Below are 24372 nucleotides of genomic sequence, written 5' to 3' on the forward strand. Positions count from 1 at the left end.
TCTAAAAGTGGCACTAAAAGACTGCTTTAAAACTTTCACAGAGACCTTAAACAGAACAGCTGCCTTTCTTTAAATCGAATTTCGTTTTGTATTAATTATGTCTTAATTTTAATCAATGTTTCGTGAACCAATTGCCTGGATTTAAGAAGTAAATATAGCAGACAATCACGACATTGGAGGCGCCGGCGATATCTCATAAATGAACCGAAACTCAGCGTGTAATGCACATTCACATTTACAGTGTATTTAGACACATTTAGACGCATTCATAATCATTACTTTTACCGGTTCTTTGTGGCAAGCTTTATGCGTGCGGTCGTGCGCTTGAGTGCGGCTATATTATAGTAAATGCTCATTACTTAAAACAAAGCATAAGCCTCTTCCTGGCATGCAATGGAATCTACAATGTCAGTTGGTTATATCAACATATGTCAAATTAAGTTACACGATATCAACAAATTAAGCTATAAACATTAATTTGAAATAACTTAAAGCGTATGTATAGTATATTTGCTTAAATAGCATTTAAACAAAGGAACTGCAAGGGATTAAAACCCCGCCCACATGCTGGTGAAAACTGGAAAAAACGGTTTTCTTTTGATTCCCTGAGAGGAGATCGATTAGCATTGGGGGTTGAATCGGCAGACCTGGGGGGTGGGTGGTTGTAATTTCTTGACTCTGTGTAATTGGTAGCAGCTAAAACAAGCAGCTAAAACAAAGACTGTGCAATTAATTACATTTTGGAAATAACTTTCTTCATGTCGTTTTATTTATACACTGTAAAACATTTTTTTTTTTTTTTTTTTTGAATTTGTAAATATTAAATATGTTTTACAAACAATTGGTTTACAAACTCTTGGAGGTTTGTGGTTACCATCATTCAGAAGAGTGGTGCTTGTGTTTAGACTTGTGTTTTACGTGATTAAATCAGGAAGATTACATTGGTTTCTGTCCACACGGAGACGCATTTAAGACGATTTAATCAGGAAATGGAGGCACCGGCGCGATATAACTTGCATTGCTCGTGAACTGAGCTCGTCTCATAAATGAACCGAAACTCAGAAATGTATCTAGAAAGCTTGAAATGTCCACTTTTAAACAAAACAATTCAAAACGAAAAGAAACAGACAACTCTCTTTTGTAAGTGTGCATTTCTCTCTATAGGCACGTTCACAATATCTGCGAAGATGACGAGTCAGCATTGTCAACATCTTTGACTGACACATAAAACACTAGTTGATTAGTAAACAATTAAAATGTCTCCTTGCTATATTTGACACATGATTACTTTTGCCAGTTCTTTGTGGCAAGCTTTATGCATCCGTTAACTATCGAATATCGTGACTCATATTTTGTACCAGACCATTTATGGTTGTTCATATTGTTCAACAAAGTTCTTGATAAAAAAAGAAAAGAAAAAAAAGAAGCTACTGTGCCTAATATTATTGTTGTATAGCGCGCAAGGTTTATGCGCATGCTTTAAGTCTTCTCCGTTTTTAGTGTATGTCTGTGGCAGAATTACAGTGCCTGGTCTGGTATGTATACTAGGCTACATCGTTTTGAGTCGGTTTCAGTGGTTTAGTGTGTACGCAGATATTTCTTGAGACGACGCCATGTTTTTATGTTTTTATGCACTTTTACTCTTTTAGTTTTGTTGCAATTTCACCAAAAGCTTATAATTAGGAAATACACACAACACGCTAAACTTATATTCTCTATATGTTAAAAATGTTGTAAAAAATACGTATTATTCTTATATAATAAGAATAACAATATGATACATTTATATTGCACTCGAAATGATTTAGATATGGAAAGAGGAATTCTTCTCAACTACCACCAATAAAGTTTTAAAATTCTTCTTTAGAAAATATTATATTTTGATGATTCTGCAAGTTCAACAGACAGTGAGGTTCGGGTTTGTTCCGATCAGAGCTCGTGAGTGGAGAGCGCATTTCTGAATATTCCGCTCCGCTCGTTCATTCCGCTCAGGGTCCACGGCCTCGCTCAACACAGATGTCCTGTTGCCTGGTTCGAAAATATGTGGAATACGGGCTGCTTTCGACTAAAAGTTTTTTTTTTTGTAGTCGACTAGTATACTAGGCTAGTTGTTCATTTAAGTAATTTGTGGACAAATCGCCCCTTTATATTAATTTAATTAGCCTACTTATGGATCATGAGCGTTTACGTAATATAGCTGCACTCAAGCGCACGACCGCATGCATAAAGCTTGCCACAAAGAACCGGTAAAAGTAATGATTATGAATGCGTCTAAATGTGTCTAAATACACTGCAAATGTGAATGTGCATTACACGCTGAGTTTCGGTTCATTTATGAGATATCGCCGGCGCCTCCAATGTCGTGATTGTCTGCTATATTTACTTCTTAAATCCAGGCAATTGGTTCACGAAACATTGATTAAAATTAAGATATAATTAATACAAAACGAAATTCAATTTAAAGAAAGGCAGCTGTTCTGTTTGAGGTCTCTGTGAAAGTTTTAAAGCAGACTTTTATTGCCGCTTTTAGAGCGCTCACGTCCATAACTGTAAACTGACACGTTGTTTTTTCCCTCATAAATGCGAACACGAAAATTAAAATAAAATTAATATTATATATTTTTTTGTTGTGTCAGACAATGATTACAAAATTTTTCTCTCATATTGCTCCTCATAACCACTGAAAACGGTCAACGGAAGTTAAAAGTGGTGGGTACAAAATGACTCATGACGAAATCTGGTGGGTACACGTACAATGTCTTTGTATCTCTTTAGAATATTGCTTTTAGAAAAAACTTTGTTTTTTTTACTTTTAGAAAAAAATGACATAATTATGAATCAAATTATTATGAACAAATAATGAAACTGTGTCAAAATTCGACAACACAAAGAATGATCAAAAAGCGATATAACGCACATCTCAGGTTAAATTAATTAAGCTCCTCATAACCACTGAAAACGGTAAAAAAAAATCGAACCAAAAGTCAAATTAATATGGACTGAAGTTAAAAGTGGTGGGTACAAAATGACTCATGACGAAATCTGGTGGGTGCGTACCCACCGTCCCCACCGAAATCGACGCCTATAAGGGAAACATGATAGTATAAAAAGTACTGTGTGTAATGCAGAAAAGCGCATTACAACCATGTTAAAACTATTTAAAACGTTAAGATGCAAAAATTAACTAAATGTAAAATTAGATAATGATATTGCGCAAATGATCTCGGTCTCTTTAAAGGTCTTCGCAAATTATTGTGTTATAAGACTCAGTTATCATAGCCTACATCACGTCTCTTCTACTGTAAGTACACAGGAAAAAAAAAATAAGACAAATGACGCGCGTTTGAGTCGGATTTTTATGAAGAATATGTGACTGTTTATGTAACTGGCAAAAGAAAACATTGTATTCGTCATACTTCGTCAACTCAGTATGGCCACATGAAACACGACTGCCATCTACAGGTTTTAGTATTTCCTGCGTCCAACACCTAATCCCCCTTCTGCACGATCCCGCAGAATTTCGGAAGTGCTCGTGGCATTCTTTTCTTTGAGACGCGCATTTTTAAAGGCCACATCTGTAGGATGTGGTGGCAAGGTTACAAGACCAAAATGCATGTATGAGGTCCAGTTGAAAGTTTCTGGAGAGAGCTGCCTAGTGCCTATTCTCGTTGTACCTGGCCAGCGGGATGATCTGATCATTGGTACAAATGTCATAAAATTCCTTGCGCATCAGATGAAAGGTAGCAGTGATTTTTGGAGACTTGTTTCTAATCATAGAGTGGAGCCAATGGCAGGATGTGAGCAGTTCCTGGATGTAATGGCCAACACGTGTCGGTGGAAGGGTTCTGAGCTACCAGATAAGGTAGAAACAATCAAGTTTCAACAATGTGTCACTCTTTTAGCAAGGCAGGAACATCCCCCATCTGTCTGGGGAAAGCTGCCAAAAAATTTCCCGATGTCACCCGGGAGCACAGTTGTAGTGGAACCTACAAATTCAAGGTCTGTGTCACGAGACATTATGGTCGGGCTGGTTGTCACGCCATTATGGGGTGATCGCTGGGTTCCCATAAAAGTCACTAACTTCTCTGATAAGCCAGTCATCCTTAAAGGAGTCATAACCTCGAATTACCTTGGATACCTACTGCTGTATTATAGTCTTTCAGGCCCTTCTAAAAAAGAAAAGTGGAAAAAAAATAAACACAGAGCTCCTCAGACCCTTATTTCTGAAGGCATTATTGTCTCGCGAGATCTGATGCGATATTTTGGCTGTCGTGGACGGTCATTATAATAATGCAAATGAGGGGCGCGTTGATTGGTTGCAGGAAGGAGGGGGGTTGACACCGCAGGTAATGCTTTAGCATATCATTACAAACTGACATCATGGCGCAAGTTGTGAATGAACGCGACCGGCTTCCCGGCCAGTGTATAAGTATGAGGCGCCGTTTAGGGCTTAAATCAAACTTCATTCACGCACACATATATGAAACACGCTTGCATATATACTAAGTAGTCACACATACATGTATATGAACTCTCCACGCACATAACGTTACTCATATGAGACGCGAGCACAGCACACACACACAAATATAAGACGCGAGCACACACACACACAAACTAGACGGCGCCTCATATATAAGCGTTAGGCAATAAATAAACAATAACCAATTCATGATGATCTCAGTCATTTGTTTTTTGCAAAGTACGCGTTGTGCCTGAATGCGTTCATTGAACGATAGTTCATGAACTCGTTCATATTTTGGGCGAACGTGAACTGAACGTACCGCATTACTGCCTGATGAACGTTACTGTGAACTCGTTCATTCTGGTGTCTGTGAACGCCACGCTCTCTCAGTTTAACTTCGTTCAGTAGGATGCCAGATTTCTATAAAGCCTTCCAGGCGAAAACCCACCTAAAACCCACCGTAAACCGGCCTTAAAGGGTTAGTTCACCCAAAAATGAAAATTATGTCATTAATGACTCACCCTCATGTCGTTCCAAGCCCATAAAACCTCCGTTCATCTTCGGAACACAGTTTAAGATATTTTAGATTTAGTCCGCTCGAGCTTTCTGTGGACGGCATACTGTTCACGTCCAGAAAGGCAATACAGACATCATCAAAGTAGTCCATGTGACATCAGTGGCTCAATCTTAAGTTTATCAAGCGACGAGAATACTTTTTGTGCGCAAAAACAAACAAAAATAACGACTTTATTCCACTATTCATTTCCTTCTCTCTGGACCTCGTAGTGTTTTTGCGCAGCGTGTCTGTGTTGCACGTCTATATTGTGTTTTACATTCTATATTGTGATAATGTGTATTTTGCATAATTGTTAAATGCCAGTTCGCATTGCACATGCTGGGGAGAGGTGATGTAATGATGAGATGCTCACATGTCATTTATCAACTTTATTGATGTTGATCCACAGACGGTGAGAAGCCCATGTTAGGCGTGACCGTTAATAAACATCCCCATTTTGGTAAACCGCAGTAACAGTGTCCTGGTCCTTCTTATACACAACGCAGAGAGAGTATCGTAACAGTGGTCAGCTGCAGACCGGTTACATAACGACACCATATCACGTTCACCTACACCGAACACAGAGCAGGTTGCATGCCAGGGTCGCTTTGTCCAACGCTTGCTAAAACTAAATGTACATTCGGTGGCTAGCTTCGCTGCCTGTGTAGAAAATAGGTGGGAAGGGTGGTCTGACTGGTCTCCGTATATGATTCGGAGGTGGTCTTATTCAAATAGATAGCTATCTACGTAGATACCGGTTGCAAATTTAAACCACTCACTGGGTGACATTGTTTCAGACTCAGACAGCTTGTAATAAACTGGCTGCGTGTTTTCTTTTCAGCTTTTCTGGGCTGGCAGACACGCCAGAAACCTAACCAAATGCAAAAAAAGCTACGAAAGTGAACATTTCCATCCGGTGTCCCCTTTAAGATACTGTATGTACTTAAGTAAGAATAGTTTTTCTGATCTCAAACAATTTCTAAATTATGACGTAAAGATCATTGGTCATACCATATGTATTCACTTGTAAATTATTCCCAATTTTGTTTTTAGAAAATGGAATACTATGGTGTAAGTTCACATACTACAGGGCGATGAATCAAAACAAAAGTGCAAGAACATTTAATGAGCCTGGCTGTGGATGCTTTGGAAGTTCTTGATGAAACTGTGGAGCAAAGAATGGATGATGATGAGGATTTTGACAATGATACATTGGATCAACTGGATTTGACACTGGATAGTGATGAACCAAGTGACTCATTTTAAGATACTGACGAAGAGGAAATAGAGCCTCAGCTTGAGACAAAATTGGCTGAATGGGCAACTAGTCTGAATATCTCTCAGTCTGCTTTGTCAGAATTACTTCAGATACTTATAATGGAAGGTCTTAATTTACCTAAAGATCCAAGAACACTTATGTCTACTTTAAAAGACTGTTTGGAGTAATGTAAATGTTGAAATGTTTATTTCGGAAATGCGCACTCTCAGGACTCATTTTAAGCACGGTGGTCATGGCGTTACGCCTATATATATATAATGGCGCGAAGCTTGAGTATGTTCGATATTTGTATTTAAGTTGTAATTCTGTTTATTTGAAAAGTGAATTGAGAATTTCAGATGCATTTTCAGCTAAAATAACTAGCTGAAATAGTACATTTACGTGCTTATGACTGATTTGCCATATAGTTAATATGCATTTATGATTAAAAAGAAAAAAAAAGATTTAAAAAGAGTTGATTCTCAGGTAACTGTAAAATGCTTTAAATTCTTTATTGTATTTTTTTGTATACTTTATAGTGTTATGGTTTTCAAATAGCCTATTATAAAGAAGTGTAATCATGTAATTAAATGTGTACGGTACAAATTGTTGAATGTATATAAAGAAAGATGTCAATGAGGCTAATTTGAAAAAGAACTGTTTAATGTCAATTGTTTCAAAAATGATTACACATAACGTTCGCAGTGGAGAAACATCAAGCGAGATTTGTGATTAATCTTCTCTCCCTCTATTCAGGGGTACAACATCGTTTAATTTCATTCAAATAAAGGAACATACAGGGCCGTGATGTGAGTCACCTAAACGAGTCTTGCGTCTATCTTTTCACATGATGCCATGCATAAAATTCTATGAATTTATTTTTAAAAAAAAATACAGAAAATAAATGCTTAGAAAGTTAAAATGTTATCAGAACTGTTGTTCTCAATAGTATAAATAGTTCTAAGAACTCTCAATAGTATGAGAACATCAGTCAAGAACAAATAACATCACAAGGACGTTCTAAAAACTTTGTTCTAAGAACGTTTTTCTCTCAATGTTACGAGAATGTATTTTAACTCTAAAAACATCATAAGATCGTTCCAGAAACATTATTTCAGAAAAGTTTTTTACTAACATTTACATAACGTTAGTGAAAGTTATGGGAACGTTTCCTGTTAACTCCAGTGTGGGTCCTCATGTTTTTTCAGATGTTCTGATCGATTGAATCTCTTGTCACAGTGTGAACACATGTAAGGTTTTTCTCCAGTGTGAATTCTCTGGTGCCGTTTTAAACACTCCGCTGTAATAAAAGTCTTCTCACACTCAAAGCACATGTACTCTCTCACACCAGTGTGTCTTTTCTGATGCAATTGTAAATGTTGCAGCTGTGAAAAACTCTTTCCACACTCAGAGCATGAATGCGGCTTCTCCTTCGTATGAACTGTCAGGTGTGTCTTCAGGTCTGATGCCTTAGGAAATGGTTTTCCACAGTGATCACATGTGTACGGCTTCTCTCCGGTGTGGATCATCATGTGAACATTAAGGTGTGATGATTGACCGAAACTCTTCCCACATTGATGGCATACATGTGGCTTCTCTCCTGTATGAATTCTCATGTGAATCTTAAGAGATTGTTTGCATGTGAAACTCTTTCCACACTGAGAGCAGGTGAAAGATTTCTTGTCTTTTCTTTTCTTTAAAAATGTCTTTTTAGTCTTTGAGCGACTCGAAGGTTTTCCTCCAGGTTTGACATAATGTTCCTCCTCCACTTCACTCAGTTCTTCACTCTCCTCGCTCTCTTCCATCAGGTCTGAAATGCAAGAAAAACTCTTTTTCAAATTTTCAAAAGTTTACTGGTGGGATTCTCTCTGAAATTTGTCTGAGATCCTCCGGCAGTGATTAAAACTTCTTCTAGGGGAAGATTCTCTGAGAACTGGTCGAGTACTCTCCCGGCCGAGATTAAAGCATTTAAAATACATTGTCTGAAGTGTGTCGGTTATTATTGCTTCGCAGAAAGTTAGTTAGGGGAACAAGTTAGAGATAGGGGACGTCGACTGTAGTCGAGACCCATAGAAACTAACGTCGACTGAAGACGTTTGGGGACGTCGATTGAAGACAAGACCCAGGTAGACTTAGGTCAGGTGCGAAATAGGGAAAAAATCTACCACAGTATACATGATTTGTAAAAAATATGCACAAAATTCAGGTCAAAATTCTAGTAACACTGTTAGAAATTGTAAACCATATATAAAATAAATGTGAAATAAAACTTAAAATATTTAAACTTAGTTTGACCTGATGTTGACAATCAAAATGAAACCTTTTACTGACCATTTGTTAAAAAAACAGAAACTTTTGCAGCTATTTCACAGTTTAACTGTTTATCTAAATGTGATGAAGTGCTTGAATGTTTCTAACATGAATTTTCTTCAGCATCATGAATGAATGAAGAATAAACACCAACCTCTTTGTTCTTCAGGATCTTCAGTGTGTTTCATTCTGCAGGGTTCTGGATCACTCATGTTCTCACTGTCCTCTTTAATAAACTCAGTCTTTGCAGATTTCAGCTCTTCCTGATGCTCTGATGCTCGTCTTCACTTGTAGCTGATGGGAATTTACAGCATTTATTGGGGAATTACTGTGGGAGGAGCTTCACTGATGCTGTGATTGCTGTGGGAGGAGCTTCACTGATGATGTGATTGCTGTGGGAGGAGCTTATCTGCCAAAATATACAAAATAAAATTATATAAAAATAAAAATAATATTATACAAAAATATATCAGTTAGTGAGTGTTTTTAAACTAAATACACATCTGTAAAAAAATCTGTACATCATGTCTTTCTGTCCATCATAAAGTAAGTGATGCTCATTCAATTCATAACCCTAAAATGATTCTCCTTCTTCATTCAAATATAGGCATATTGTGAGTCTGTCACTTCATTAAAAAACAATCTTGAAGTCTTGATGCCAGAAAATAAACTTTTCTTCTCACACTCAAAATAGAAATGATAAAGAATATAAACATCATAATGTCTCCCAAATATTAACAATGGTCAGAAGAAGAAAAAAAAAAACAGTTGAAAGTATGGACACAGAAATAAATGTATATTTTTGAGCAACAAATACAGTCTGCTGACACCAATGAAATGAGCTTTAAGTGTCAATTTACAGGAGATCTGAAGACATCAGCATAATAAATGAGGTGAAAACAGGAACTATTGTCATGAAATAAAGAGTGTTTTCAGCAGATCTGTTAATATTGATGAGCCTCAGACTATCAACACTCATTCAACAAGCCATTCAGGATCATCAGCAGATCATCTCACTTTATTCTGAGTGTTTGCTGTTAGAAACACATTATTGGAGTCAGGATACATGATAAAAGCCTGTGAAACTGCTCTATTGAAAGACATTACTGTTATTTCTCACAATATAGCCTAACATGGATAAATCATCAATAATAGAACAAAATAATTAAATAAATAACCTATCTTTGTGAACCTCTACAGGCAAATAACTACAACACTATAATATGTGAATTTAAAACTAGTTTGACTTTATAATATAGTAATAAAGTAATTCAATCATTAACATGTTACAGATTTGTATGTACAGACACTGACAATTATCATAATACTCTTAAAAATAAAATAAAATGTAACGTTTCCAGTGTTAAACTTCATTAAAATGTATCTTTATTCCCATGGATGTATAGATTTGAAAGTTCCCTCGTTTGTTACTCATACAGGGGAAATATAAAGTCAGTTTTAATAAGTAAATGTAATCTTCCAAAGATAAATGTCCACAAAGAAATAAACATGAAAATGGCAACAGCAACACTTGGGATCGATTCCTATCAATTCCCCTCACAAATCTCAAACTTTGACTTGACAATCAGTAACATTTTTCACTCCAAACATCGAGACAATCACACAAACGAACACAAAATTGCTCAGGTGGGTTAGGGTTAGGGTTAGGCTCAGATCATGCTTGCTGTTTCGATGTACTTTGCCTTACTGAAACCTGGCTTAAACCAAATGATTATTTCAGTCTTAATGAGTCTACTCCACCAGGATACTGTTATAAGCATGAGCCCCGTCTGATTGGTTGTGGCGGTGGTGTTGCAACAATCTATAGAGATATTCTTAATGTTACTCAGAAAACAGGTCACAGGTTTAATTTGTTTGAAGTACTTGTGCTAAATGTTACGCTCTAAACTATGGAGTGCCGCAAGGATCTGTGTTAGGCCCTCTGTTATTCTCAATATATATGCTGCCACTTGGTAATATTATAAGAAAACATGGAATTAGTTTCCACTGTTATGCTGATGCCACTCAATTATATATTTCATCACGACCAGATGAAAACGTTAAATTATCTAAATTGACAGAGTGTGTTAAAGATAAAAAATACTGGATGACGTGTAATTTTCTGCTATTAAATTCAGATAAAACGAAGGTAATACTTATTGGTCCAAAAAACTGCCCACAAAACCTCTTGCAATACAACTTTAATTTAGAAGGATGTCCTGTTACTTTATCCACTACAGTAAAAGACCTGGGTGTTATACTAGACTGCAACTTGTCTTTCGAAAATCATATTTCATATGTTACAAGAACAGCCTTTTTCCACCTCAAACATTGCTAAGCTACGTAACATGCTATCTGTTTCTGATACAGAAAAGTTAGTTCATGCATTCATGACCTCGAGACTAGATTACTGTAATGCTTTATTAGCTGGTTGTCCTGCATCCTCAATAAACAAGCTACAAAATGCAGCTGCTAGAGTTCTTTCTAGGTCAAGAAAATATGATCATATAACACCAATTCTATCGTCTCTACACTGGTTACCTATTAAGTTCCGTATCAATTACAAAGTACTACTACTGACCTATAAAGCCCTAAATGGTTTAGCTCCAGTGTATTTAACGGATCTTCTATCGCCCTACAATCCATCGTGCTCTTTAAGATCACGAAATTTGAGGCTTCTGGTCATTCCTAGGATATCTAAGTCCACTAAAGGAGGGAGGGTGTTTTCACATTTAGCTCCTAAACTCTGGAATGGGCTTCCTGATATTGTTCGAGGCTCAGACTCACTCTCCCAGTTTAAAACTAGATTAAAGACGCATCTCTTTAGGCAAGCATTCACATAATGATTACCTTTTATACTACAGTTGAATCAGATCGAATGCATTAATATTACGAACAGCAGCTATGCTAATTATTTCCCATCTGCTTTTCTGTTGTTATCTCGGGACGCTAGACGCCTGTGAAGAGACGACTCAACGCCAGCGATGTTATGCCCTAAATTAATACATGATTAACTAACTTTATTTTTCTATGTACATTTCTGAAATGCACTTTCTGTAAAACTGCTTTGAAACAATGTGTATTGTGAAAAGCACTATACAAATAAATTTGAATTGAAAATTTGAATTGAATACAGAATATAAATGTTTAAAAAGTTAAAATGTGTTCTCAGAACTGTACACTGATTGTTTATGGACAGGTTATGGAGTCAGTCACAGCATATTTTGGCCAATAAACAACCCAAAATGGAGTGTAGTTACTTGTGTACATGAAATGCTAATATTTTATTTAAAGTAATTCCAATATTTAATGCTGGTTTCATGAGTGCCACAAAATGCTCTTAAATGTGTAGCAGCTAAGAGTTTATATCTCTCAGCACGTGTCTTTAAAGGGCAAAATATTATTCAGAAATATTATCTGAACAAAAAAACACTGCTTTATTCAAAATCAGCTTGAACAAAACATTTGTGTTTAGTGTAAAAAGGCTTTCAGACTTCCCAGTTCACCTGTTTTTTAGGATTTTCCTGGGTCAAATTAATATAAAAGGACAAAATCAGGAAAGTTAAATGTCAAAATAATTAATTGAATGTCTTTTATATTCTTGACCTGAAACAATGTAAATGTCACGGTTCATAAAATCATTGTTTCCTTCTTGTCTCGTGTTTCTGTTGTTATGTGTGTATGGGTGTGTGTGAGTGGGCGTGACCGCTCCTCCCGACTGATCAGCGCCCCAGCTGATCTCATTCATCACTCCAGCTGCAGCTCATTCACGCACCTTTAAAACCTCACCGCACTCTCCTCACCGGGGTCTCCTCAGATCGTTGTTTGATGTCTCCCGTGTGTGATCCTGTTCCTGTCGGCGTTTCGTTTTCGTGTTCGTTTTCGTGTTCGTGTTCGTGTTCGTGTTCCCGTTCTCTGTTCACCTGGATATCGTCTTCACTTGGATCGTCACGTCTGCATCACTTCACGGACACCACTGCTGATCATCTAGTCGCTGTGTCACCAGTCTGCCCAGCTTCATTACCGGACTTTATTATATTTCTTCAATAAACAGAGTTTACTTGCACATTGCTTCCGTCATTTGTAACCATGACAGTAAATCTTTGTTCTTCAGTGTCATGATGTTTGATTTTCTTAAATTGTGTTTGATGATCAAAACAAACTTTAACTAGGGCTGCTAGACCTTATTGATGAAATCTATCATGAAAATAATCAACAACCAAGCTAATTATAGATTAATTGTGTATGCTCAATCATGTCAATTTACAGCAGTGAAAAACATTTCTATGGACAAAACGCATCTGAAAAATAACATGGTTGGTGAGCACAGAAACCATGTTGTTTCTATTAATTTTATTGTAAGTTTGTGTTTACGTTGCTCACATTGCTTTTACGTCCCTTAGCCAGCTACAGAGACACTGGTAACCAGGCAACAGACAAGTGACCAATCCTGAGTGGCGATGTCACTACTACACACATTCAACCATCACGGTTCGGCACGGTCAGCCAAGTGTGCTGAGAGTTCAGGGCCGAGAGCGGTTTGTAATTGTGCCGTGCCGTACCAGGCTCAAGTGGAAACACAACTGGAACCTTTTCTGAAGGTGGAAAAGCAGCTTTTGTTTCTCAGCACATGAAGATGAACTACTTACCGTGATCTCAGACTGTGTTGATGTGGTTTCTCCACTGCATGGATCTTCATGTGTCGCTTCAGGTGACTTTTAACAGAGAAACTCTCTCCACACTGATCACACGTGCGGCTTCTCTCCAGTGTGGATCCTCTCATGTTTTTTTCAGGTTTGATGACTGACTGAATCTCTTGTCACAGTGTGAACACTTGTAAGGTTTCTCTCCAGTGTGAATTCTCTGGTGCAGTTTCAAACTGTCCGCTCTAGTAAAAGTCTTCTCACACTCAAAGCACATCTCGTACTCTCTCACACCAGTGTGGATTTTCTGATGTCTTTGTAAATATAGCAGCAGTGAAAAACTCTTTCCACACACAGAACATGAATGCGGCTTCGTATGAACTGCCAGGTGTGTCTTCAGGGCTGATGCCCTAAGAAATGGTTTTCCACACTGAACACAAACATGAAGACATCAGCAAAATAAATGAGGTGAAAACAGGAACTATTGTCATGAAATAAAGAGTGTTTTCAGCAGATCTGTTAATATTGATGAGCCTCAGACTATCAACACTCATTCAACAAGCCATTCAGGATCATCAGCAGATCATCTCACTTTATTCTGAGTGTTTACTGTTAGAAACACATTATTGGAGTCAGGATACATGATAAAAGCCTGTTAAACTGCTCTATTGAAAGACATTACTGTTATTCCTCACAATATAGCCTAACATGAATAAATCATCAATAATAGAACAAAATAATTAAATAAATTACCTATTTTTGTGAACCTCTACAGGCAAATAACTACAACACTATAATATGTTAATTTAAAACTAGTTCGAATTTATAATAACTATTAATTGCAATAAAGTAATTCAATCATTAACATGTTACAGATTTGTATGTACAGACACTGACAATGATCATAATACTCTTAAAAATAAAAGAAATGTAAAGTTTCCGTTGTCAAACTTCATTAAAATGTATCTATATTCCTATGGATGTATAGATTTCAAATTTCCCTTCGTTACTCATACAGTAATTTGCCAAAGATAAATGTCGACAAAGAAATTAAGGTAAACATGAAAATGGCAACAGCAACACTTGGGATCGATTCCCATCAATTCCCCTCACAGATCTCAAACTTTTACTAGACATTCACTAACAGTTCTCACACAAACATCGAGACAATCACACAAACGAACACAACATCGCTCAGGTCTGAATGAACTCAACATATTCTCCTCATGCTCGCTGCTGCTGCACTAAATGTTTATTTCAGAAGGAAGACGCCAGAAAAGACGCACAAGTATCGCTGTGATCGATGAAAACAATACAGAAATGAGTCTGTCGCTTAATCAAACTGTATAAAGTGTGTGTGATGGTTGTGTAAATATGAGAAATACCGTGAACTGCTCTCCTCACCTCAGAAGACTTGACGCTGAAACTCAATGAGGGAAGAGACGGCACGATCGGACTCCAAAGCATCACGGGCGCGCACTGTTGAAGATTTTATTATTGAGAAAATAAGTAATTTAGCTATATATTTGTACACTATTATTTCCTTTCTGTGTTTGTCTTTGGGTTTTACTTTGGAAGCCTGAACGGCCAGAATGTTGATGCAACAGAGAATTCTATTTCAGTAATTTCACATAGTACAAAATATTTCTCAAAATATCCATAGAATGTATTACCATTTTTGGAAGGGGTGTAGGTATATACGTGAGAAGCTGCCACTGAGCTGGAGCGTCTTTCTGCAGGACCTGTTCGGCTTTGTTTGTGAAATAAAATCTAATATTTCTGGAATCAAAGATCTCTGAGAAGTGATTTCCCAAAAAGATTGAAACCACAACAGCACCAACTGAAGAAGCCAGGTGACGTAGATACTCTAGTGTGTAATATTGAAATGAATGACTATTTAACGTTTTTTTTGGGTTATATTGCACTTTGCAGACGGTGCCTTTAAACTCTCTCAACCGCCTGCTCATAGAGATCAATTTATATTATAAAGCTCATTTTTAGTAAATTTAGGTTGTAGCTCATTGTCTATGTTACTGTGATTGTAAATAACTGTAATTTGTGTTTTATGAGTTATTGATCCGGGAAGTTTGAATATGTGAATTGCCAACTTCACTCCTTGAACCGGGCAAAAAGTTCAAGGCTGATCAAGGAGGTGCCATAACCATGAAACACAGAGGGTGGGATGGGAGGAATGGGAACTTGAAAATGAAAACTTGTGTTTTCTCCTTTTGACACATTCTGCTGATGGTTAGGTTCTATTTTGTTTGGTTAATACCATGAAGTACAGTATATATGATAAAGGAAGTACATGCGATCTTGATCACCTTACCTTTGTGGCTTAAATACATATTAATTAGTTGACTATAAACTTTATTTTCATGAAATTATTAAAAGTATCAGCCTATTAGCTCAACACAATGATAGTGTTATATTAATACAATTTAATTAATAAACTCCTGTTTGTTTTTCGGTTTTTGGCCAAGTTCATCTAATTTTCTTTTCTGGCACGGTATCCGGTAAGAGTTGTATGACATCACTGTCATCTCGTGATTTGCGGCTCATGTTTGCAATGATAGATGATCAAAAATTCGCCAAATACTGTTCACAATGACAAAATATCTATAAACATCAACATAATTACAGACAAAAAACAAGAAGAATTACACGCCGCTTCTCTGTATTCCAGCTGCTCTCTTTCCGCTGGTTGTGTAAAACTGTGGTGAGATGGAGACAATAATCATTTCAGTTTATTTTGTGAATACTGTGTGTTGTTTAAACTCAAACTGACTAGAACAAACTCTTTGAAATGTATATATGATGCTGGATATCAAGGGTGAAACTGTTAATAATGTAGACACAGCAATCTCATTCAGTGTCAGTCATGTGTGCAGTGAAATATAATTTATTAGGCATTTAAATTTTCTAATGAGAAATTAAAGGAGCTGTATGTAAGATTGTGGCCAAAACTGGTACTGCAATCACTGTATCCCCTCCCCTTCCCCCCTGACTCGAGGTTGCCAGATATGCTGCAGGATCCAGCAGGAACGTAGGCTGCTACAAGGAGCTGCAGCTGTGGTAACTAGAGCAGAGCTGGCAACCCAGATGCCGAAACACTACTGACTTCGTGATTGGTAGATAGGTGGAGGGTGGGACTTCAGGCCAAAACACAAGATGACAACATCAACATCAGTTGAGGGCTGCAACTTCACTTTTTAAATGACAATATCTTGGCCGGACTACTGTTGTCAGTGATATAAGTATTTGAAATGAACATGATTTATTAATGTCTAGTGACATATCAGGGCCATTTTATGATTAATTGAAATACATTTCTTACATACAGCTCCTTTAACAACATTATTACACAATTACACAATTACACAGTTTTCTAATTATTGGGGATTTTAATGTACATTTGTGTTGTGGGCAGGATGTGGTCTCCAGAGAGTTTGCAAATATGATTGACTCTTATGATTTGACACAGTGGGTCAAAGGACCAACTCATAAGTTGGGCCATACGTTAGATTTGGTTTTATCTTTTAACCTACATATTCAGGACATTTTGATTGACGAAGTAGTGTTTTCGGACCATAAACCAGTGTTCTTCAATGTATGTTCCTACAAGAATGTGGAAAAGTCACTGCCAGAAAAAATATGGTCTCGGAAATTCAATCCCGCTACTAATGCTGAATTCTCTATTTTGTATAAAGAGTATGGTGAATCTATTTTATCTGAGACATCTTTGATGAACTTAAGTGCTGATGAGTTGTTGGAACGGTTTACTTCAGTCTGTGCAGATATTTTGGATAATGTTGCTCCTCTCAGAGCTAAAAGGGGTAAAATTAAACATTTGCCATGGGATAATGAACCGCTACGGGCACTTAGACAACAGGCTCGACAAGCTGAGAGGAGGTGGAAAAAATATAAATTGCAGGTCCATTATGAGATCTTTAGAGAATCGCTACAATCATTTCAGAAGGCCTCCAGAGATGCTAAACACAAGTATTACTCAGATGTTATCACTCAACATGTGAATGAACCTAAAATTTTATTTGAGATAATAAATTCAGTTATTAATCCTAGGCAAACTAGGTATCCAGATCCTTCAATCTTAAACTGTGAAGATTTTTTGAAATTTTTTAATGATAAAATTGCTGGTATACACTCTACAATACTAAAAGTTCAGATGACTCCGACTGTTGACCTGGCTGTGCCTTATAGCACGGAATGGAGTGAGTTTCATCTTATTAACCTTCCAGCTTTGGTGGATATTGTTGTACATCTTAAGCCTTCTTCATCTAAAGATGATGTCATGTCACCTCGTTTTTTTAAGGAGATTTTTGCTAGTGTAGGAATCACAGTGCTGAACCTCATTAACAAGTGCCTCAGTCAGGGCACTTGTCCAGCAGTTTTTAAGTATGCTACAGTTCGTCCATTATTAAAGAGGCCTAATTTGGCAATAGAGGATCCAAACAATTTTAGACCGATTTCAAATCTACCTTTTTTAGCTAAGGTTTTAGAAAAAGTGATATTCAAGCAGCTACAAGCATACATCACGGCAAATTCAATTAGCGAGCCCTTCCAGTCGGGCTTTAAGTCCTGCCATAGTACCGAGACAGTGCTGGTCAAAGTGTTGAACGACATCTTTGTTTCACTGGACAATGGTGAAAGTGTTATCTTGATTTTGCTTGACCTTAGTGCAGCGTTTGATATGGTGGACCATGAGATTTTAATCAATCGCTTAGAACACTGGGTTGGACTAAAAGGTACTGTCCTCAAATGGTTTAAATCTTATCTTACAGACAGATATTTTTCTGTTAGCTTTGGGGGCTGTGATTCCTCAAGAGTACATCTTCCTTGGGGAGTCCCGCAAGGATCAATTCTTGCCCCAATTCTTTTTTCCCTCTATATGCTACCATTGGGGGCAATCTTTCGAAAATATAACGTTTCATTCCACTGCTACGCTGATGATATGCAGATTTATCTGCCCGTGAGAGAATTAAATTCAAATTCACTTGATACTTTATTAGCATGCTTACATGATGTTAAGGAGTGGATGGCTGCAAATTTTTTGAAGCTTAATGAAAACAAAACTGATGTCATCGTGTTTGGCCCTAAAAAACATGACGTGCTGCAGTGCTTGAATACAACTTCTTTGAATGGTTTTGTTAAATCGAGTGTAAAAAATTTGGGATTTGTTCTAGATGGTGATTTAAAGCTGGACAGGCAAATTAGCTCTGTGGTGCGATCTTGTTTTTTTAGCTTACATTTGTTAGCTAAGACTAAACCATTTCTATCTATTCCAGATTTTGAGAAAGCCATTACGTCCATTATCTTTTCTAGAATGGATTATTGTAATTCTCTTTTTTATGGTGTTGATGCCGGAGCAATTGTGCGTTTACAGAAAATCCAAAATGCTGCAGCTAAAATGATAAAGTCAGCAAAGAAATATGATTCTGTGACTCCACTATTAATTTCACTGAAGTGGCTGCCAGTAAGATGTAGAATTACTTATAAGATCCTCATTCTAGTTTTTAAGGCCTTACACAACTTAGCTCCAGTGCATTTATCCAGCCTGGTGGCAATTTACACCCCATCCAGATCCTTGAGAACTCCCGCTGCATCGATACTCGATACTTTGGGGAATGCCTTCGGCATGAAGCGTCTGAAGTCAACTATGGAACTATTCCAATCTTGATTGGTGCAACGTCACCCGTGACGTCGCATGTGACGGTGATCCGGAAGCTACAAAAGGGTCACAGGAACCAGGAAATGTTAGCTTCTGATCTTCAGCAAGCGCTCTATGTCATCTTGTCTATTCTATTTGGTGTTGTTTGTCCCGTGAAAAGAGTATTATTTATGGATCACTGATCTGATCTCCATACTGAGGTATCAAGATCGTGGAAAAATCCATTTTCATCTCAATTATTTTCCCCCATGTATATATTAACTCATCCATTAGGGAATCTAATGAAAATGGTTATTAGGTGATGGCTCGGGTTGAGGAATATTTTGCGAAATATTTTCTCCCCGACATTGCATCACCCCTGATAGCTCAGACACTTCCCTCCAAATCTCGTACATCGAATTTGTTAGGGAAAGCATATATGGCGGTGGTCGAGCTGGTGCATGCCCACACACGATGGGGTTATTACAGGCATACCTGGCTGACCTCCTCAAGCAGGTGGATGATAACTGGGAGGTCTCACTCTATATTACTGAATTTCGTAGAGTAGCCGACTTATCTCTCCGTATTATTAAAGAGATGGCCCGTGCTATTGGCCGTTCTATGGCAGCACTAGTCGTCTCAGAGAGACATTTGTGGCTTAATCGCTTGTGGAGCGGGGAGAAAGACAGGGCTTTCCTTCTCGATGCTCCCCTTTCACCTTCTGGCCTCTTTGGCGACGCGGCAAGAACCGTTGTCGAGAGGCTTCAGGAAGCAGAGCAAAAATCAGCTATCCCCAGTTGTCAGTCCAGGTCTCATGGGGTTGCTGCCAGGGGGCAGCCTCATGGGACAGCCGCCAGCTCCTCATATTTTGAGAAGGTTTCCTCTCGTGCCCCCCCGTATAAGGCTTGGGGCCAGAAGAAACATTCTCGCACGAAGCTCTCCATACCGAAGACAGGTCTGAGGACTGTCTCCCGGGCTAAGACGGCTTCAACTAAGAGGTCTTGTCGTAACACGTAGACCCTTATGGGCGTTCCCCCAGGAGAGCGAGTACAGGAGTCTCGCCCCCTTATGCAGCCCTTAGGAAATCGTTGTTCGCTTCCCGCCACCGATGGCGCTTCGGGACACATCAGCTTCCAGCGAACACAAATCGCAGTAGCTGCCCGAAGACGTTGCGGCACTGTCGAGTTCGCCGCCTCTCAGGAGGTCTGTAGAGAGCATATTTCGGTTAGTTCCTGCCAGTTAGCTGCTTCAGGTCACCGAGGCCATTTGGAAATTTATAGCCGAGGCCAGTCTCGAGGGACTGGTCCCCATAATGGCATATTTAGACACCCCGAGGGGTCTTCAAAATATAGCCTAGGGGGTCCTGCTTACAGTGGAGCTAATATACAAATATTATCTACTAAGGGTGGTTCACATGTCGGCCAGCCCTGAGCAGGGTCGGTTTTTGGAACAGGAAGTTTAGTCCCTCTTAACACAGGAAACCTCAAAGTGGGCTCTTCCTTGGTTACGGGAGCCCGGGTTCTACAGCTGGCACTTCATAGTTCCTATGAGGGGGGGAGTTAGGCCTTATTTTGGATCTCAGGGTACTGGATCAACCTCCGAGGGGGTTCAGATTCAAGTTACCGACTGTCAGTCAGACCAGCTCCGAGGACTGGTCTGTCTTGATAGATCCACAAGCTCCTTAACTCCTCTTTCCCTTCTAACCCCATCACAGGAAGTTTCCGAGATCCGCTTTTGGGGGGAAAAGCGCATCAGTTCTGGACTCTTCCAGTCGGCCTAGCCTTATCCCCTCGCACCTTCACTAAATGTATGGACACGGCCCTTGCTCCATTGAGACTTCAGGGGGTCCGTATCTTATAGATGACTGGCTCATTTTGGCTCAGTCAAAAAGAACTAGCAATTCAACATCAAGATGTTGTTTTGCGCCATCTGAGGTGCGTGGGGTTGAGACTCAATGTGAAGAAAAGTTCCTTAACTCCTCTTCAGAGGACTACGTCCCTGGGAGTAGAGTGGGACTTAGTCACAATGCGGGCACAATTGTCTCCTGCTCATATGAATACTATCTTAAACACAATGAAGAGTATTAGGTTAGGCCAGGCTATCACTGTCAAACACTTTCAAAGAGTTTTGGGTCTTATGGTTGCAGCTTCCACGGTAGTACCCTTTGGTCTGCTCCATATGAGGGCCTTGCAGTGGTGGCTCAGGAACAAGGGATTTTCTCCTCTGGGAAACCCTTTTCGTACGATCAGAGTTACGCGCAGATGCCTTCGTTCTCTTGTCGTATGGAAGAAACCATGGTTCCTGTCTCAGGGCCCGGTTTTGGGAGTACCATGTGAGAGAAAAACTCTGACCACGGATGCGTCCCTCACGGGCTGGGGTGCGGTTATGGAGGGCCGTTACACCCGAGGTACTTGGAAAGACCATCATCTCACATTGCATATTAATCGCTTGGAGATGTTGGCCATATTTTTTGCCCTGAGGCACTTCCTTGTAGACCTCAGAGGCCATCATGTTCTTGTTAGGACAGACAATATGTCGGTGGTCTCTTATATCAACCGCCAAGGAGGTTTGAGATCTCGCCCTCTTTGTAGACTGGCACATCAAATTCTTCTTTGGTCCCAGGACAAATTTCTCTCTGTCAGATCTATTTATATTCCTGGGGTTGAAAATATGGGAGCAGACATCCTGTCGAGGCAGGGGCTGAGGCCCGGGGAATGGCGGCTCCACCCTGAAGTGGTTGAGCTTATATGGAGAGAGTTTGGCCGGGCGGAGGTTGACCTGTTCGCTTCTCATGAGAACTGTCATTGCCCGCTCTGGTATTCTGTCTCACATCCAGCTCCTTTGGGCTTGGATGCCATGGTACAGAGGTGGCCGAGGTCACATCTGTACGCTTTTCCCCCGATCGCTCTGCTCCCTGGGGTTCTAGAGAGGGTCAGGAGGTACGGAGTGAGACTACTCCTTGTAGCTCCGTACTGACCGGCCCGAATTTGGTTTTCGGACCTTATTAGTCTCTTGGAGAGTCCTCCATGGAAAATTCCTATTAGGAGAGATCTTCTGTCTCAGGCTGATGGTATATTATTTCATCCCCGAATAGAGTTATGGAGACTATGGGTCTGGCCCCTGAGGGGGTCCCACCCATAATTAGGTTGCCCTTTCCACCGAGGTGGTAAGGACATCCATACTAGGACCCCACTCTACTAGGAACTAAACAATTAAGTTAGGGAGGGCATTGAACCCAGTTTATTACAGCCCACTGGCTTCAGTACTGGTGTTCCATCCCGCTCTCTAACGGGATCTCCTGTTCATGCTTAGGGCCTCTGTGGCGGCCTCGGTGCCCTCCGCAAGCCTGTAAGGGTGTCCACGAAGGGACATTCCCACTAAAACTCCATGTTCCTGTAGATTGGAGGATGAATCCTTTTCATCCAGCCTATTGGCATCAGGCTGATGGGTTATCCCTGGCATCCGTCATGTCCTGTGGGTGAGGTATACGAATATATATTTGAGATATATAAGTATATATAGGAGAATCTATTGAGTCTGCTTCCTGCTCGTTTTACTCCCTGGAAGAGTGGTGGTGCTGCCCCCTCTTACTTGCTAGCGTGGGAGCCACTCAACGTTATTTTTGCCCGGTACTGAGGTACCTGTAGGCAATGTTAAGATTCTTCAGGTATTCCATCCTCCATCGCATGTGTCGGATGGTCAAGGTCGTAGCCTTTGAGGTTCCTACATTAGGACTCAGGCTGAGAGGAGTCAGTCCATCTACTTATGCATCAAGGGTTAGGAGCTATTCCCTTTATTAAGAGTACAGTTGGTTATCTAAAACCACTCATATTTGAAGTACAAGGTGCGCTTCTGCCTTCACCTCTCATCTAATATTTTCTACTGTCTGGGGCTCCCAGCCATGAGGTCAGTCGAGCCTCCGGCTCCAGACCTCCCCTTCTTGCACCAAATCTTATGACAAGCTAGTTTGGATCTGCCCTCTACTCATTCTATCGTCCGTGAGTGTACCAGATGCTTTATACCAGGGCGTTTTTTCTCTCAGTGTGGCGGCGTGGGTATTAGTTCCCCAAAGTATCGAGTATCGATGCAGCGGGAGTTCCCTTTACGAAAGGGAACGTCTCGGGTTACGTATGTGTAGGAGCCATTTGTGACATTTATGTTAAAGTTAATTTAATGACCCCTGCTGGTGAATTATGACCTTGCGGGCTTGGAAGGCCTTGGCTCAGAAGGAGTTAAAATTGCACACCTGCGCCAATTAGTGGCATAGAGGTAGACAAAGGAGGAATCCTTGAGGTGTTGAAAAGTTTGGAATTGGATGTTGGAAATGCATGGACGCCAGCAGGCATATGTTTTTCAATTTATTTACTTTTGGTTTATTTACCAGTTTAGTAACAAAATGCTATACTGGAATAAAATGAACAATTTATTGAAACCCCTGAGGCGTCCGAAGTGACTTACTGGAAGGCACTACAGTATGTAACCCTCGTTCCCTGAGTAGGGAACGAGACGCTGCATCCCTCGGCCACACTTTTCGCGCCCCTGAGAACGACTTGCTTTGACCAATTAGAAGCTAACTTTTCCTGGTTCCTGTGACCCTTTTGTAGCTTCCGGATCACCGTCACATGCGACGTCACGGGTGACGTTGCACCAATCAAGATTGGAATAGTTCCATAGTTGACTTCAGACGCTTCATGCCGAAGGCATTCCCCAAAGTATCGAGTATCGATGCAGCGTCTCGTTCCCTACTCAGGGAACGAGGGTTACATACGTAACCCGAGACGTTTCTGTTCCTTTCAATTTCAAGGGCGTTGGTCCGTGTACGTTTTGATAGTTTGTTTTTTCGTTTGAAACACAAAACAAAATAACGACAAACCACCTGTTTTTCGTTTGTCGTTTCAAACCAAAAACAAAGAAACAGTAAAAAAAGAGCCGTTCTCACGTTTTTGGTTCTGAATCCAAAAACGAAAAATGACAAAACCAAAATCAAATAACAGTCCGATTTTGTTTTTTTGAAATTCCTTTTTCCGTTTGAAGATCTACATTGAAATATAGACAGGTTGGCCACGTGACCCGGAAGTAATAGTAAATATGGCCTATCAAAATAAAAGCCAAGCTTTTAGAACGGTCATTATATGCAGCGCTAACGTTATACCAGAGTAACGTTAGAAGAAGAAAAATCAATAATAAATAGCCTTATATAAACCTGAACCGGAATAAATATATTAGCAACAGTAGTTTATACAGCTATTTAATATCGTGCCTATCCAGACATCACCAGTCACGTATAATGAGCGCATTGTTTGGCTCAATACAGTTGGTAATATAGGTTAACCTAAGAACTTATTGTGTGTGCAGAGTTGTTACTGTTAGCGCTATATTATTAAATTTATATTTAATGTGGTTTCCACCGTAATGGACGGCGAACTGACAGCGATTGAATGAATACTTGTCAACGTGAATTCGGTGAATTCC

The 24372-nt window shown here is 39.4% G+C and overlaps 2 protein-coding genes across 5 annotated transcripts in view; both read right to left on the reverse strand.

Annotated features, from left to right (window-relative positions):
- LOC307162758 (uncharacterized protein) overlaps positions 1-14731 on the reverse strand; it is a 117091-nt gene extending 102360 nt beyond the window's left edge. Inside the window, exon 1 of the mRNA XM_079878332.1 lies at positions 14637-14731. The gene's annotated coding sequence lies outside the window, so the exon portion shown is untranslated. The remainder of the gene's footprint in view (positions 1-14636) is intronic.
- Positions 6927-24372, reverse strand: part of LOC307162518 (uncharacterized protein) — a 47602-nt gene continuing 30156 nt past the window's right edge. For 3 of the 4 annotated variants that reach the window (XM_079877889.1, XM_079877891.1, XM_079877892.1), the window contains 2 exons: positions 8744-8998; positions 6928-8089 (listed from right to left, as the gene is read on the reverse strand). In XM_079877889.1, coding sequence (XP_079734015.1) covers positions 8995-8998 — 4 coding nt within the window. In that variant the 3' untranslated portion in view covers positions 6928-8089; positions 8744-8994. Of the gene's footprint in view, positions 8090-8743; positions 8999-24372 lie in introns of all 4 variants that reach the window. The other variant, XM_079877890.1, reaches the window with a different exon arrangement.

The sequence above is a fragment of the Squalius cephalus genome (assembly GCF_949319135.1).
Source record: "Squalius cephalus genome assembly, chromosome: 1".
Taxonomy (NCBI): domain Eukaryota; kingdom Metazoa; phylum Chordata; class Actinopteri; order Cypriniformes; family Leuciscidae; genus Squalius; species Squalius cephalus.